Consider the following 14,152-nt stretch of genomic DNA (forward strand, 5'->3'; position numbering starts at 1 on the left):
TCCCATTCTGCTCTTACAGACTCTGGGGACCACAAGTAAACCTGTATTTTGGGACCAAAGTAATATGTTAGGGTGATCAGGTAAAATTATTTATTTCAGGTGTGAAGGGGCCTGATCAGGGTTTTAAATTGAATTCTATACTGTGTGGAGAGCCAGTAAGATAAGATAAGATAAAATGATCCTTTATTTGTCCCGCAGTGGGGTAATTTACGTTGTAAATAAATACAGTGTAGAGAAGCTAACACTGGAGTGATATGGTCTCTCTTTCTAGTTCCTGTCAGAACTCATACTGCAGCATTTTGAATGAACTGAAGGTTTTTAACAGACTTGTTGGAACATCATTCGCTGTCTGCACGGAAAGGTGAGGCTGGAGTTTTGACATTTTCCCACTCTGGAAGGCATTTTCAAAAAATATCACTTCAGGTCCCTAAAACGTCTCAGTCAAAACACAAGCATGTGTATTCACCTAAACCTGTGTACATGTAAACATGTGGACGGGTCCCGAGGCAAGGCAGCTTTATTTGTAAAGCACATTTCATACACAAAAACAATTAAGTGTGCTTTACATAAAAACAACAGTTAAATGTTGGAGACATTATAATACAATAAATCAGAGTACCAAAAAATGCAAAGAGAGAAAAACCAACCAACAAAAAGCTCAAGTAAAGTTCTATGTGCAGTGAAAGATTAAAATTTAAAGTGCTTTAGGGAGAAGTTTTTAAACTGGATTTAAAAATAGTTTCATTTGGTTCTGATTTCAGTTCTGTTGCTTGTTGTGTGCAGCATAACATAACCATGCCCAACATATTTGGTTTGCACTCTGGGCTCGACTATCTGACCTGAGCCAGTCCATCTCAAAGGCGTCCTGGGTTTATATTCTTCTCATTAGATGTCACAAATGTTTACACACTGGAGCGTTCACAGCACATTAGGCAGGATCACGGGAACAACTGTTGAGTTTCATTTGAAGGTCATGAAAATGCCAAATCCTGCTCAATCTGAAATTCATGAGTTCCTCAGATTTTAACCAGCGACCCTCTGGTTACAAGCCCAGCTGCCTTTCCAAGTAGGCCAAGGGCCGCCCCGCCTCAGTCGTCTACAGTAGAGTAGAATGTTGAAACATTCTAGTACACATAATCCAGCATGACGTGATGTGGCTGTTTACAAGCAGGAGTCTTGCATTGAATCACCTTCACTAACTCTTCCTTCCAGCAGCTCCAGAGGCAGCTGAAACATTTGGCTGCTAAGTAGAGCGCTCCTGCACCAAGGAGAATCTTGAGGAAGCTGACACCTCCTCCTCCTCCTCCTCCTCCTCCACCACCACCATAACCTTTCTTGCCTTCTTCATTAGAACCTACAAATGAAAAATCACAGGCAGCATTACAATGTGTCCATAGCTTTCATTAAATAACCAGCACACTGTGCTGAAGCTGTTTGCTGTTGCTGATGTTATTACTGTGTTTGGTCTTTGTGAACATTCTGTCTTTGCCACATCTTTCATCTAAAAATGGGCTCTGTTAGAAACGCAAGGGTGGCATTTTGTACTAGTGTTTCAGGGGCTCCCAACACACACTTTCCCTGTGGAGAAGATGCTTGTACGATTAAAAAAGACTGGCAGATTCACATAAACTCATTCTCATATGTCCCTAGATTTCCTTGGTTTCACAAACCTTCAGAAACATACTTGCTGGACAGACTGTAAAGCCCTTCGAGGCGATGTTGGGCTGTATGAATAAAAGTGACTTCACTCTTGGACGAGAGGCGAAGTGTCTTCAAGAGAAACTTCAACTCCATGTGCGACCGACTCGTGTTTTGAATAACCTGTGGTCTGTCACGCGTCAAGGCTACAAACTGCATCGCATTCAATGTGAACACATGGTGTGGATTATAAAAGGAAAGAGCCGTGAGTGAACACTGACATTTACCTTGATAAGGCTGATGCCACCCGGACCGCCAGTAAATTTGCCTCAAAGCTCGTTGTTTCTTGACTCTCTCGTCATTGTAGCTGTAGCTGTTGATATTTAACTGGCGGCTGAAGGCTTCTGACATGAACTGGAAGTAGTCTTCCTCTGTTCCTCCCGTGGATCCACTGTAGCTCTGCACTTGGTTGAACAGTGGCTGTGTGGAAGGTTGTGGGTAGTGCATTACATAGTAGCCCATCAGCGTGAGAAAGGTGGTGAGATCGAGCTGTGGGCTCTGCAGGGCTTGGATCAGTTCACAGCTGATTTCATACGTCCTGTCGGCACTGAAACTCCAAGAGGCGGCTCCATCATGCTGGGTGACGTACACGGTCTCCACCACCCTGGTTCTCGTCTGGTAACTGATGATGATGCGGTCAATGTTGTAAATACCACGGTTGCCATTCGAGCCATAATTCTCTTTCACATAATTAGGGAGGTTTGCAGCCCCCGGGTGGGTTCCTGTGTTCAGGTTTCCAACTACAAAGTACTCGACCTTTAAAAAAAAACAACAACATTCAAGTGTAACTAAACCAGAGCTGTCGCTTAAATGAATAATTTATTTCAGTGACCACGGTCATGATCTCGAGATGAAAGTACTTTCAAGTTTATCTTCATGAAAGGAATCGGAATTGCAAGTATTTCACGTTCAGTATTGTTATAAAACATCTTAACATTGACTGTATTTCACACCAAACCATGAATAAAAGTCTCACTGATTTAGACTTAGCTCATACCTCGTATCCTTTAATACACGTTAAACATCCACTCATACATCTGTTGTGTTCACACAGACCCAGCACAGAACATGAATGAGGCATCTGATGTCTGCGTACCATGCTGCTGTCGATGAGGCGTCTATGTCATTTATATGTCTGTGGTTCTCTCTCCACCATGTGATGCGCCTCCACCAGACCACGCCCCCTCACTTCTCCTCACTCTCCCTCCTCCTCCCCCTTACTCAGCTCTCCGCCCACTTCTACACTTGGGTATAATACTACCACTACAATGAAGCTACTTGTCAGTTTGCACTGTAAACCATTTATGAGTTTCAATTTTTTTTCATCTTCAACTGAACATAATGTCAATTTTGTAAAATATGTTCCCATTTTGGGGAAAACAAGACAATAAATAAATAGTTTCCCAGTTTTGGGATGAATAAACACATCTGCCTACCTAGAACACTGACAGTGGGTATTATCTATTATCCAATAGGAGTGAAGCCTGTGAACATCCGTTTGTAAAACGTCAACTTGGCGACAAATTGTGAATCTGGAGGCTTCGACATGGGGTTCTGATTTTCATGGGTTACACCACTATCTGAGAGAGAATAACACTTTTACACGTCCACTGGTATCAGGTTGCAGACGCTCACCACAAAATCTGTAGCATCACAGGAAGATATGATCAATCTTAGGGCCGTTACAGCGAGAGTGCTCTTTACCAAAGATAGTTACTCTAAGAGTTTAAATGTATTTTTTAAAAAAGGAATAAAAGATAAAAACCAACAAAAGACGTCACAAACCTTAGTTCTGTCCTTGTGTCTCCTCAGCACAGGCAGAAGTTTCTCAATGTTGCCATACGAGTGGAAGCCACAGTAACCTTTGTCTGGTTCACAGTGTGGCACCAGCTGTGGAGGCAGACACACACGTCACATATTACCTCTGCTGACGTACAAAAAGAAAATAAAGTAAATGCTGTCAAGGTGACTAGAGTATACCTTCAATATGAGCACAAGGTTGAAAAGTTCAGAGGTCACACAGCAGTTAGCAAACCAAAACAGGAGCTGAAGGCCATGACGTGGAAAAGGACGACCAAAGTCTGAATCCCTCAGTTGATCTAGTGTGCAGAGCTGCCACTGAACCATGGTGGGCATCCAGTGGCGTTTACTGGTCTTTGAAACAGGCCCAGTTATTTACACTGTACATCAATTCTTAGGAAACACGGTAATTATGTAAAACTGAAATGCTATAATAGAGTATCGAATATCACTTTTTGGACATGTTATATTATTATCATCATTATTATTATTATTATTGTTGATAATAATAATAATGATAATAATAATAACTAGTACCGCAAGCGGTAATCAACGGGTTCGAGCTTGACGGCTCGCGGGTCTCCCTGCGCCCACCTCGCCGTGCGAGTCCTCTAGCTCATCTTCCGTTCATTCATTGCTTGCGGTAGTAGTTATTTTCAGCTTGGACTATTTTCAGCGTCCATGTGTTAAGTTAGAGGGCACTTCCTGTTTAAAATGGCAGACTTCCTCTTTTTCCTATTTAATTTAATTTAATTTAATTTAATTTAATTTAATTTAATTTAATTTAATTTAATTTAATTTTATGATTAAGTGCAATATAGGCTATGGTATTGGTATTGGTATTGGTTCAATATGTGCAGTAATTGCAAGTTTTAATAAAAATTTAACCCTCCACTTGTTTTTTTTATTTTGGCCCCCCGTGTATTTGACTTTGGCATTACTGCTTTACAGACATGTTCCGGGCGGGTTTGAGGTCTCACATATCAAGTTTCAAGTGAATACAGCAATCCCAATTAGAGCAGCATGAGAAACTGTAAATGTTAGATTTGATAGATTTGTAGGCAAATGCCTCCATCATGTGGCGAACAAAGGTTACTGCACTGACGAACCACTCAGTAGAGTAGATCCTGTGCAGTGTTCTTATGTCAACGCCGTTGAACGATTTGTTATCATATTCAGCAAGCATCATCTACCATGTGTTTTACATGTTTTCATTCATTTTGAGTATGATACAATGAAATTTGTTAAAGTTATAAGGGAAATTGTGAACTTGTATTTTATGTTACCACCAGAAGGCGCTGTTTTCAAAATGTACAGTTTTTGCACAAGCATCTTCAGCAAGATCCCATCATCGATCGTCACGAGTTTGGTTAAGATCTGACCTTCCATCGCAAAGTTATAAGAGTTTGTTGTTGTAGCGAAATACTAGACGTCATATTGTCTGCCGTCAACAGAAGGCACTGTTTTTGAAAGTGAATATTTTCATACAGGCATCTTCAGGGATTGACTATCATCAATCCTAGCAAGTTTGGTTCAGATTGGAATAGCATTCGCAAAGTGGTAGCAGTTTGTTTTTTGTCGCAAATATCTGACTTTGCAGTGTTGTCATTGCAACACTGTTGAACAATTTGTTATCATATTAGGCACGCATCATCTACCATGTGTTTTGAATGTTTTCCCAAATTTTGAGTTTGATACAAGGAAATTTGTTAAAGTTATAAGGGAAATTGTGAACTTGTACTTTCTGTTACCACCAGGTGGCGCTGTTTCCAAAATTTACAGTTTTTGCTTAGGCATCTTTAGCAAAAGCCCATCATCTATCATCACAAGTTTGGTTAAGATCTGACCTTCAATCGCAAAGTTATAAGAGTTTGTTGTGTGTTGCGAAATACCAGACTTCATAGCGTTTGCCACCACCAGGAGGCGATGTTTTCAAAATTTACAGTTTTTGCATAGACATCTTTAGCAAGGGCCCATCATCGATTGTCACTTGTTTGGTTAATATCTGACCTTCCATGGCAAAGTTATGAGAGATTGTTGTGTGTTGCGAGGAATCGTGATTTTCGCCAACTTTGCCGCCCTTCTTCTTGTTCGCCGTGATACTTGATGAAAAGATTTTGATACCTTTGGATCCTCAACTTGTTCACAGTGACCTCAGCAAGTTTGAAGGTGATCCCATGAAAGCTCTATGACAAGTGCGTTCACATACCATTGGTGTGAAATGGCCAAAATCTGCAAAAAATGTACTTTCAATCCAAGATGGCGGCTTTCCTGTTCGTTTTAGAGCTTCGGCTACGCTGACTTTTTTGACCGTCTGGACCTAAGGAACGCGTGAGTACCAAGTTCCGTGCATGTACATTCAACGTGCTCCTCAGGAGGACAAGTTTTACGGGTTGTAAGAGTTTCACCTTTTGTTGTGAAAAATATGAATGAACACCAACTTTGGCGCCCCCTATCTCGTACACCGAGCGATATTTTAAAAAGCTTTCAGGAACTTATGCTCGGCAACTTGTTCACAGTGACCTCACCAACTTTCAAGGTGATCGCATAAAAATTCTAGGATTAGTTCATTCAAATATCAGGTGTCATAGTGTCTGCTGTCACCAGGGGGCACTGTTTTTGAAAGTGAATATTTTCATATAGGCGTCTTCAGGGCCAGATTATCATCAATCAGAGCAAGTTTGGTTCAGATCGGACTCGGATTCGTAAAGTTGTAGCAGTTTGTTTTTTGTCACAAATATCTGACTTTTCAGTGTTGCTGTGGCAACAGCGTTGAACGATTTGTTATCATATAAAGCTAGCATCATCGACCATGTGTTTTGAATGTTTTCCCAATTTTTGAGTTTGATACGATTAACTCTGTAAAAGTTATTACCGAAATGTTTATTTTTTGGATTTTCTGTTACCACAAGGAGGCGCTGTGCTAAAAATGTACAGTTTTTCCACAGACTTCTTCAGCAATGGTCCATCATCAACCCTAGGTAATTTGGTTGGGATGTGACCTTCTATCGCAAAGTTATAAGAGTTTTGTTGCCTGTGGCGAAACATTAAAATTTTCACCAACTTTGCCGGCCCCTTACTCTTACGCCATAATACCTATTGAAAAGATTTTGATACCTTTGGATCCTCAACTTGTCCAAAGTGACCTCACCAAGTTTGAAGGTGATCCCATGAAAGTTCTAGGACAAATCTGTTCAAATATCATTGGTGCAAAATGGCCAAAATCAGCAAAGCATTTACTTTCAATCCAAGATGGCGGCTTTCCTGTTCGTTTTAGAGCATAGGCTACGCTGACTTTTTTGACCGGCGTGACCTAAGGAACGCGTGTACCAAGTTTTGTGCATGTACATTAAACGTGCTCCTCAGGACCACAGGTTTTAGGGGGTGGAGCAGTTTTTTGGCCCGTCCACTTTCACCAGGGGGCGCTGATTTTGACTTGAAATATTTTCACATAGGTTTGTTCAGGGCCAGACTATCAACAATCCTAGCAAGTTTGGTTCAGATTGGACCAGGATTGGCAAAGTTGTAACAGTTTTTTTTTTGTAGTATTTTCTACCACCACCAGGAGGCGCTGTTTTCAAAATGTATTGTTTTCGGCAATATAGTCGCCTTCAGCAACTACCCATTATCAATCATAGGAAGTTTGGTTGGGATTGGATCTTCCATCGCAAAGTTATAAGAGTTTTGCTTTTTGTTGTGAAAAATAGGAATTTACACCCACTTTGGCGCCCCCTATCTCGTACACCATGAGACATTTTAAAAAACTTTTGATAACTTAAGCTCCTCAACTGGTTCACAGTGACCTCACCGAGTTTAAAGGTGATCGCACAAGAACTCTAGGATTAATTCCTTCAAATACCAGAGGTCATATTGTCTCCGTCACCAGGGGGTGCTGTTTTTGAAAGTGAATATTTTCATATAGACGTCTTCAGGGCTGGACTATCATCAATCCTAGCAAGTTTGGTTCAGATTGGACTAGGATTCGCAAAGTTGTAGCAGTTTGTTTTTTTGTCGCAAAAATCCGACTTTGCATCATTACCATGGCAACATCATGTAACTCTACGCCATCATATTGAGCATGCATCATCTACCTTGTGTTTTGGGTGATTTTTACCAATTTTGAGTTTGATACGATAATCTCTGTAAAAGTTATTCCCAAAATTGTAAAAGTAACTTTTTTTTTTAATTTTCTGCCACCACCAGGAGGCGATGTTTACAAACTTGACAGTTTTTGCATAGGCCTCTTCAGCAAGGGCCCATCATCAATCGCCACAAGTTTGGTTAAGATCGGACCTTCTATCGCAAAGTTATAAGAGTTTTGTTGCGTGTGGCGAAAATCTTAAATTTTCACCAACTTTGACGCCCCCTTTCTCGTACGCCATGATACTTATTAAAAAGTTTTCAGGAACTTTAGATCCTCAACTTGTCCACAGTGACCTCACCAAGTTTGAACGTGATTCCATGTAAGCTCTGGGACAAGTTCGTTCAAATACCGATGGTGCGAAATGGCCAAAATCGCCTCTGTTTTGGCGTGCAATCCAAGATGGCGTCCTTCCTGTAGGATTCACAGGGAAGTTGTCATCGACTTTTTTGACCGTCCCCACCTCATGAACATGTGTGCCAAGTTTCGTTCATGTACGTTAAACCAGAGAGCAGATGACCTAATAGAAGTTTTTTGCGTCAGTTTTTAGCCCCGCCCTCTTCCATTTTTTGACGCACATTCCTTGAAACATTGATATACGTAATTTTACACCAGGTCTGATGGGGTTGCAAAATTTGGTGAGTTTTGGGGCATGGGAAAGGCCTCAAAAACGCGATTCATTTGGAGGAATAATATTAAGAACTAGTACCGCAAGCGGTAATCAACGGGTTCGAGCTTGACGGCTCGCGGGTCTCCCTGCGCCCACCTCGCCGTGCGAGTCCTCTAGCTCATCTTCCGTTCATTCATTGCTTGCGGTAGTAGTTATTTTCAGCTTGGACTATTTTCAGCGTCCATGTGTTAAGTTAGAGGGCACTTCCTGTTTAAAATGGCAGACTTCCTCTTTTTCCTATTTAATTTAATTTAATTTAATTTAATTTAATTTAATTTAATTTAATTTAATTCAATTTAATTTAATTTAATTTTATGATTAAGTGCAATATAGGCTATGGTATTGGTATTGGTATTGGTTCAATATGTGCAGTAATTGCAAGTTTTAATAAAAATTTAACCCTCCACTTGTTTTTTTTATTTTGGCCCCCCGTGTATTTGACTTTGGCATTACTGCTTTACAGACATGTTCCGGGCGGGTTTGAGGTCTCACATATCAAGTTTCAAGTGAATACAGCAATCCCAATTAGAGCAGCATGAGAAACTGTAAATGTTAGATTTGATAGATTTGTAGGCAAATGCCTCCATCATGTGGCGAACAAAGGTTACTGCACTGACGAACCACTCAGTAGAGTAGATCCTGTGCAGTGTTCTTATGTCAACGCCGTTGAACGATTTGTTATCATATTCAGCAAGCATCATCTACCATGTGTTTTACATGTTTTCATTCATTTTGAGTATGATACAATGAAATTTGTTAAAGTTATAAGGGAAATTGTGAACTTGTATTTTATGTTACCACCAGAAGGCGCTGTTTTCAAAATGTACAGTTTTTGCACAAGCATCTTCAGCAAGATCCCATCATCGATCGTCACGAGTTTGGTTAAGATCTGACCTTCCATCGCAAAGTTATAAGAGTTTGTTGTTGTAGCGAAATACTAGACGTCATATTGTCTGCCGTCAACAGAAGGCACTGTTTTTGAAAGTGAATATTTTCATACAGGCATCTTCAGGGATTGACTATCATCAATCCTAGCAAGTTTGGTTCAGATTGGAATAGCATTCGCAAAGTGGTAGCAGTTTGTTTTTTGTCGCAAATATCTGACTTTGCAGTGTTGTCATTGCAACACTGTTGAACAATTTGTTATCATATTAGGCACGCATCATCTACCATGTGTTTTGAATGTTTTCCCAAATTTTGAGTTTGATACAAGGAAATTTGTTAAAGTTATAAGGGAAATTGTGAACTTGTACTTTCTGTTACCACCAGGTGGCGCTGTTTCCAAAATTTACAGTTTTTGCTTAGGCATCTTTAGCAAAAGCCCATCATCTATCATCACAAGTTTGGTTAAGATCTGACCTTCAATCGCAAAGTTATAAGAGTTTGTTGTGTGTTGCGAAATACCAGACTTCATAGCGTTTGCCACCACCAGGAGGCGATGTTTTCAAAATTTACAGTTTTTGCATAGACATCTTTAGCAAGGGCCCATCATCGATTGTCACTTGTTTGGTTAATATCTGACCTTCCATGGCAAAGTTATGAGAGATTGTTGTGTGTTGCGAGGAATCGTGATTTTCGCCAACTTTGCCGCCCTTCTTCTTGTTCGCCGTGATACTTGATGAAAAGATTTTGATACCTTTTGATCCTCAACTTGTTCACAGTGACCTCAGCAAGTTTGAAGGTGATCCCATGAAAGCTCTATGACAAGTGCGTTCACATACCATTGGTGTGAAATGGCCAAAATCTGCAAAAAATGTACTTTCAATCCAAGATGGCGGCTTTCCTGTTCGTTTTAGAGCTTCGGCTACGCTGACTTTTTTGACCGTCTGGACCTAAGGAACGCGTGAGTACCAAGTTCCGTGCATGTACATTCAACGTGCTCCTCAGGAGGACAAGTTTTACGGGTTGTAAGAGTTTCACCTTTTGTTGTGAAAAATATGAATGAACACCAACTTTGGCGCCCCCTATCTCGTACACCGAGCGATATTTTAAAAAGCTTTCAGGAACTTATGCTCGGCAACTTGTTCACAGTGACCTCACCAACTTTCAAGGTGATCGCATAAAAATTCTAGGATTAGTTCATTCAAATATCAGGTGTCATAGTGTCTGCTGTCACCAGGGGGCACTGTTTTTGAAAGTGAATATTTTCATATAGGCGTCTTCAGGGCCAGATTATCATCAATCAGAGCAAGTTTGGTTCAGATCGGACTCGGATTCGTAAAGTTGTAGCAGTTTGGTTTTTGTCACAAATATCTGACTTTTCAGTGTTGCTGTGGCAACAGCGTTGAACGATTTGTTATCATATAAAGCTAGCATCATCGACCATGTGTTTTGAATGTTTTCCCAATTTTTGAGTTTGATACGATTAACTCTGTAAAAGTTATTACCGAAATGTTTATTTTTTGGATTTTCTGTTACCACAAGGAGGCACTGTGCTCAAAATTTACGTTTTTTTCACAGACTTCTTCAGCAATGGTCCATCATCAACCCTAGATAATTTGGTTGGGATGTGACCTTCTATCGCAAAGTTATAAGAGTTTTGTTGCCTGTGGCGAAACATTAAAATTTTCACCAACTTTGCCGGCCCCTTACTCTTACGCCATAATACCTATTGAAAAGATTTTGATACCTTTGGATCCTCAACTTGTCCAAAGTGACCTCACCAAGTTTGAAGGTGATCCCATGAAAGTTCTAGGACAAATCTGTTCAAATATCATTGGTGCGAAATGGCTAAAATCAGCAAAGCATTTACTTTCAATCCAAGCTGGCGGCTTTCCTGTTCGTTTTAGAGCATAGGCTACGCTGACTTTTTTGACCGGCCCGACCTAAGGAACACGTGTACCAAGTTTTGTGCATGTACATTAAACGTGCTCCTCAGGACCACAATTTTTAGGGGGTGGAGCAGTTTTTTGGCCCGTCCACTTTCACCAGGGGGCGCTGATTTTGACATGAAATATTTTCACATAGGTTTGTTCAGGGCCAGACTATCAACAATCCTAGCAAGTTTGGTTCAGATTGGACCAGGATTGGCAAAGTTGTAACAGTTTGTTTTTTTTAGTATTTTCTACCACCACCAGGAGGCGCTGTTTTCAAAATGTATTGTTTTCGGCAATATAGTGGCCTTCAGCAACTACCCATTATCAAACATAGGAAGTTTGGTTGGGATTGGATCTTCCATCGCAAAGTTATAAGAGTTTCGCTTTTTGTTGTGAAAAATAGGAATTTATACCCACTTTGGCGCCCCCTATCTCGTACACCATGAGACATTTTAAAAAACTTTTGATAACTTAAGTTCCTCAACTGGTTCACAGTGACCTGACCGAGTTTAAAGGTGATCGCACAAGAACTCTCGGATTTATTCATTCAAATACCAGAGGTCATATTGTCTCCGTCACCAGGGGGTGCTGGTTTTGAAAGTGAATATTATCATATAGACGTCTTCAGGGCCGGACTATCATCAATCCTAGCAAGTTTGGTTCAGATTGGACTAGGATTCGCGAAGTTGTAGCAGTTTGTTTTTTTGTCGCAAAAATCCGACTTTGCATCATTACCATGGCAACATCATGTAACTCTACGCCATCATATTGAGCACGCATAGTCTACCTTGTGTGTAGGGTGATTTTTACCAATTTTGAGTTTGATACGATAATCTCTGTAAAAGTTATTCCCGAAATTGTAAAAGTAACTTTTTTTTTTAGATTTTCTGCCACCACCAGGAGGCGATGTTTACAAACTTGACAGGTTTTGCATAGCCATCTTCAGCAAGGGCCCATCATCGATCGCCACAAGTTTGGTTACGATCGGACCTTCCATCACAAAGTTATAAGAGTTTCGTTGCGGGTAGCGAGAAATTACAAATTTTCGCCAACTTTGCCGGCCCTTTTCTCGTACACCATGCGACATTTCAACTAACCATAAGCATCGTTAGATCCCCAACTTGTCCACAGTGACCTCACCAAGTTTGAACAGGATCCCATGTAAGCTCTAGGACAAGTTCGTTCACATACCATTGCTGCAAAATGGCCAAAATAGGGCAAAAATGGCTGTTCAACCCAAGATGGCGGCCTTCCTGTAGGACTTACAGCGGCGCTAGCACGGACTTTTTGGACCGTCCTGACATGCTTAACAAGTGTACCAATTTTCGTGCATGTACGTGAAACACGAGAAAAATCGGCCTGATGAAAGCTGTTTTTCATTTTCGTAAGCCCCGCCCACTTTCAATTTTGAACGCAGTGTCCCCGAACTACTATCAGACGTAAATTTACACCAGGTTTGATGCCCTCGCAAAAATTGGTGAGTTTTCGTGTATGGGAAAGGCCTCAAAAAGGCGATTCATTTAGAGGAATAATAATAACGAGTCCCTGTGCGTCCACGTCGCAGCGCGAGTCCTCTTCCTCATCTTCCGTTCATTCACCGCTTGTGGTACAGGTTATTTTCAGCTGCATCCCCGCGCAATGTCAGGCGGGTCCTTTTAAAATGGCCGTCTTCCTGTTGGGTGAAAGGCGTGTCCGTAAACGTGTTTAGGGAAGGTACCTTGACTTACATAACAAGTTTCGTGTGGATCGGAGAATGTCAGACTTAACTTCCTGTTTCGGGAGTTGTACTTCCTGTAAGGAGGTCATCCTTTACAGACATGTTCAGGGCGGGTCTGAGGTCTAACAGTGTGATTTCATCTATAAGTTGTTATTTTTGTGATAGAACATCTGATGGTATAAGAATTTAGGGTGCATTTTCTCTTTTTTCCCTCTGTTACTTTTTCTCTCTTCCCATTTTCCCTGTTGTTTTTTTCCTTGGCCCCTCTTGCAGTACCTTTTGCCCCATCTTTCCCTTTCAGAGCAGCATGAGAAACTGTAAATGTTAGATTTGATAGATTTGTAGGCAAATGCCTCCATCATGTGGCTAACAAAGGTTACTGCACTGACAAACCACTCAGTAGAGTGGGTCCTGTGCAGTGTTCTTATGTCAACACCGTTGAACGATTTGTTATCATATTCAGCAAGCATCATCTACCATGTGCTTTACATGTTTTCATTCATTTTGAGTATGATACAATGAAATTTGTTAAAGTTATAAGGGAAATTGTGAAATTGTATTTTCTGTTACCACCAGAAGGCGCTGTTTTTAAAATGTACAGTTTTTGCATAAGCATCTTCAGCAAGATCCCATCATCGATCGTCACTAGTTTGGTTAAGATCTGACCTTCCATCGCAAAGTTATAAGAGTTTGTTGTTGTAGCGAAATACTAGACGTCATATTGTCTGCCGTCAACAGAAGGCACTGTTTTTGAAAGTGAATATTTTCATACAGGCATCTTCAGGGATTGACTATCATCAATCCTAGTAAGTTTGGTTCAGATTGGAATAGCATTCGCAAAGTGGTAGCAGTTTGTTTTTTGTCGCAAATATCTGACTTTGTAGTGTTGTCATGGCAACACTGTTGAACAATTTGTTATCATATTAGTCACACATCATCTACCATGTGTTTGGAATGTTTTCCCAAATTTTGAGTTTGATACAAGGACATTTGTTAAAGTTATAAGGGAAATTGTGAACTTGTACTTTCTGTTACCACCAGGTGGCGCTGTTTCCAAAATTTACAATTTTTGCATAGGCATCTTCAGCAAAAGCCCATCATCGATCATCACAAGTTTGTTTAAGATCTGACCTTCAATCGCAAAGTTATAAGAGTTTGTTGTGTGTTGCGAAATACCAGACTTCCTAGTGTTTGCCACCACCAGGAGGCGATGTTTTCAAAATTTACAGTTTTTGCATAGACATCTTTAGCAAGGGCCCATCATCGATTGTCACTTGTTTGGTTACTATCTGACATTCCATGGCAAAGTT

General features: G+C 40.6%; 1 protein-coding gene across 1 annotated transcript; it reads right to left on the reverse strand.

Annotated features, from left to right (window-relative positions):
• Nucleotides 1–595: 595 nt before the first annotated feature.
• LOC122770750 lies at nt 596–4,008 on the reverse strand. The gene is made up of 4 exons (XM_044027836.1): nt 3,679–4,008; nt 3,484–3,588; nt 1,926–2,454; nt 596–1,354 (listed from the first exon to the last, which is right to left on the reverse strand). Exons 1-4 carry the CDS (start codon nt 3,832–3,834, stop codon nt 1,125–1,127), a joined length of 1,020 nt encoding a protein of 339 aa, XP_043883771.1. The 5' UTR covers nt 3,835–4,008; the 3' UTR covers nt 596–1,124.
• Nucleotides 4,009–14,152: the final 10,144 nt, after the last annotated feature.

This window comes from Solea senegalensis, linkage group LG6 (genome assembly GCF_019176455.1).
Source record: "Solea senegalensis isolate Sse05_10M linkage group LG6, IFAPA_SoseM_1, whole genome shotgun sequence".
Classification (NCBI taxonomy): Eukaryota; Metazoa; Chordata; class Actinopteri; order Pleuronectiformes; family Soleidae; genus Solea; species Solea senegalensis.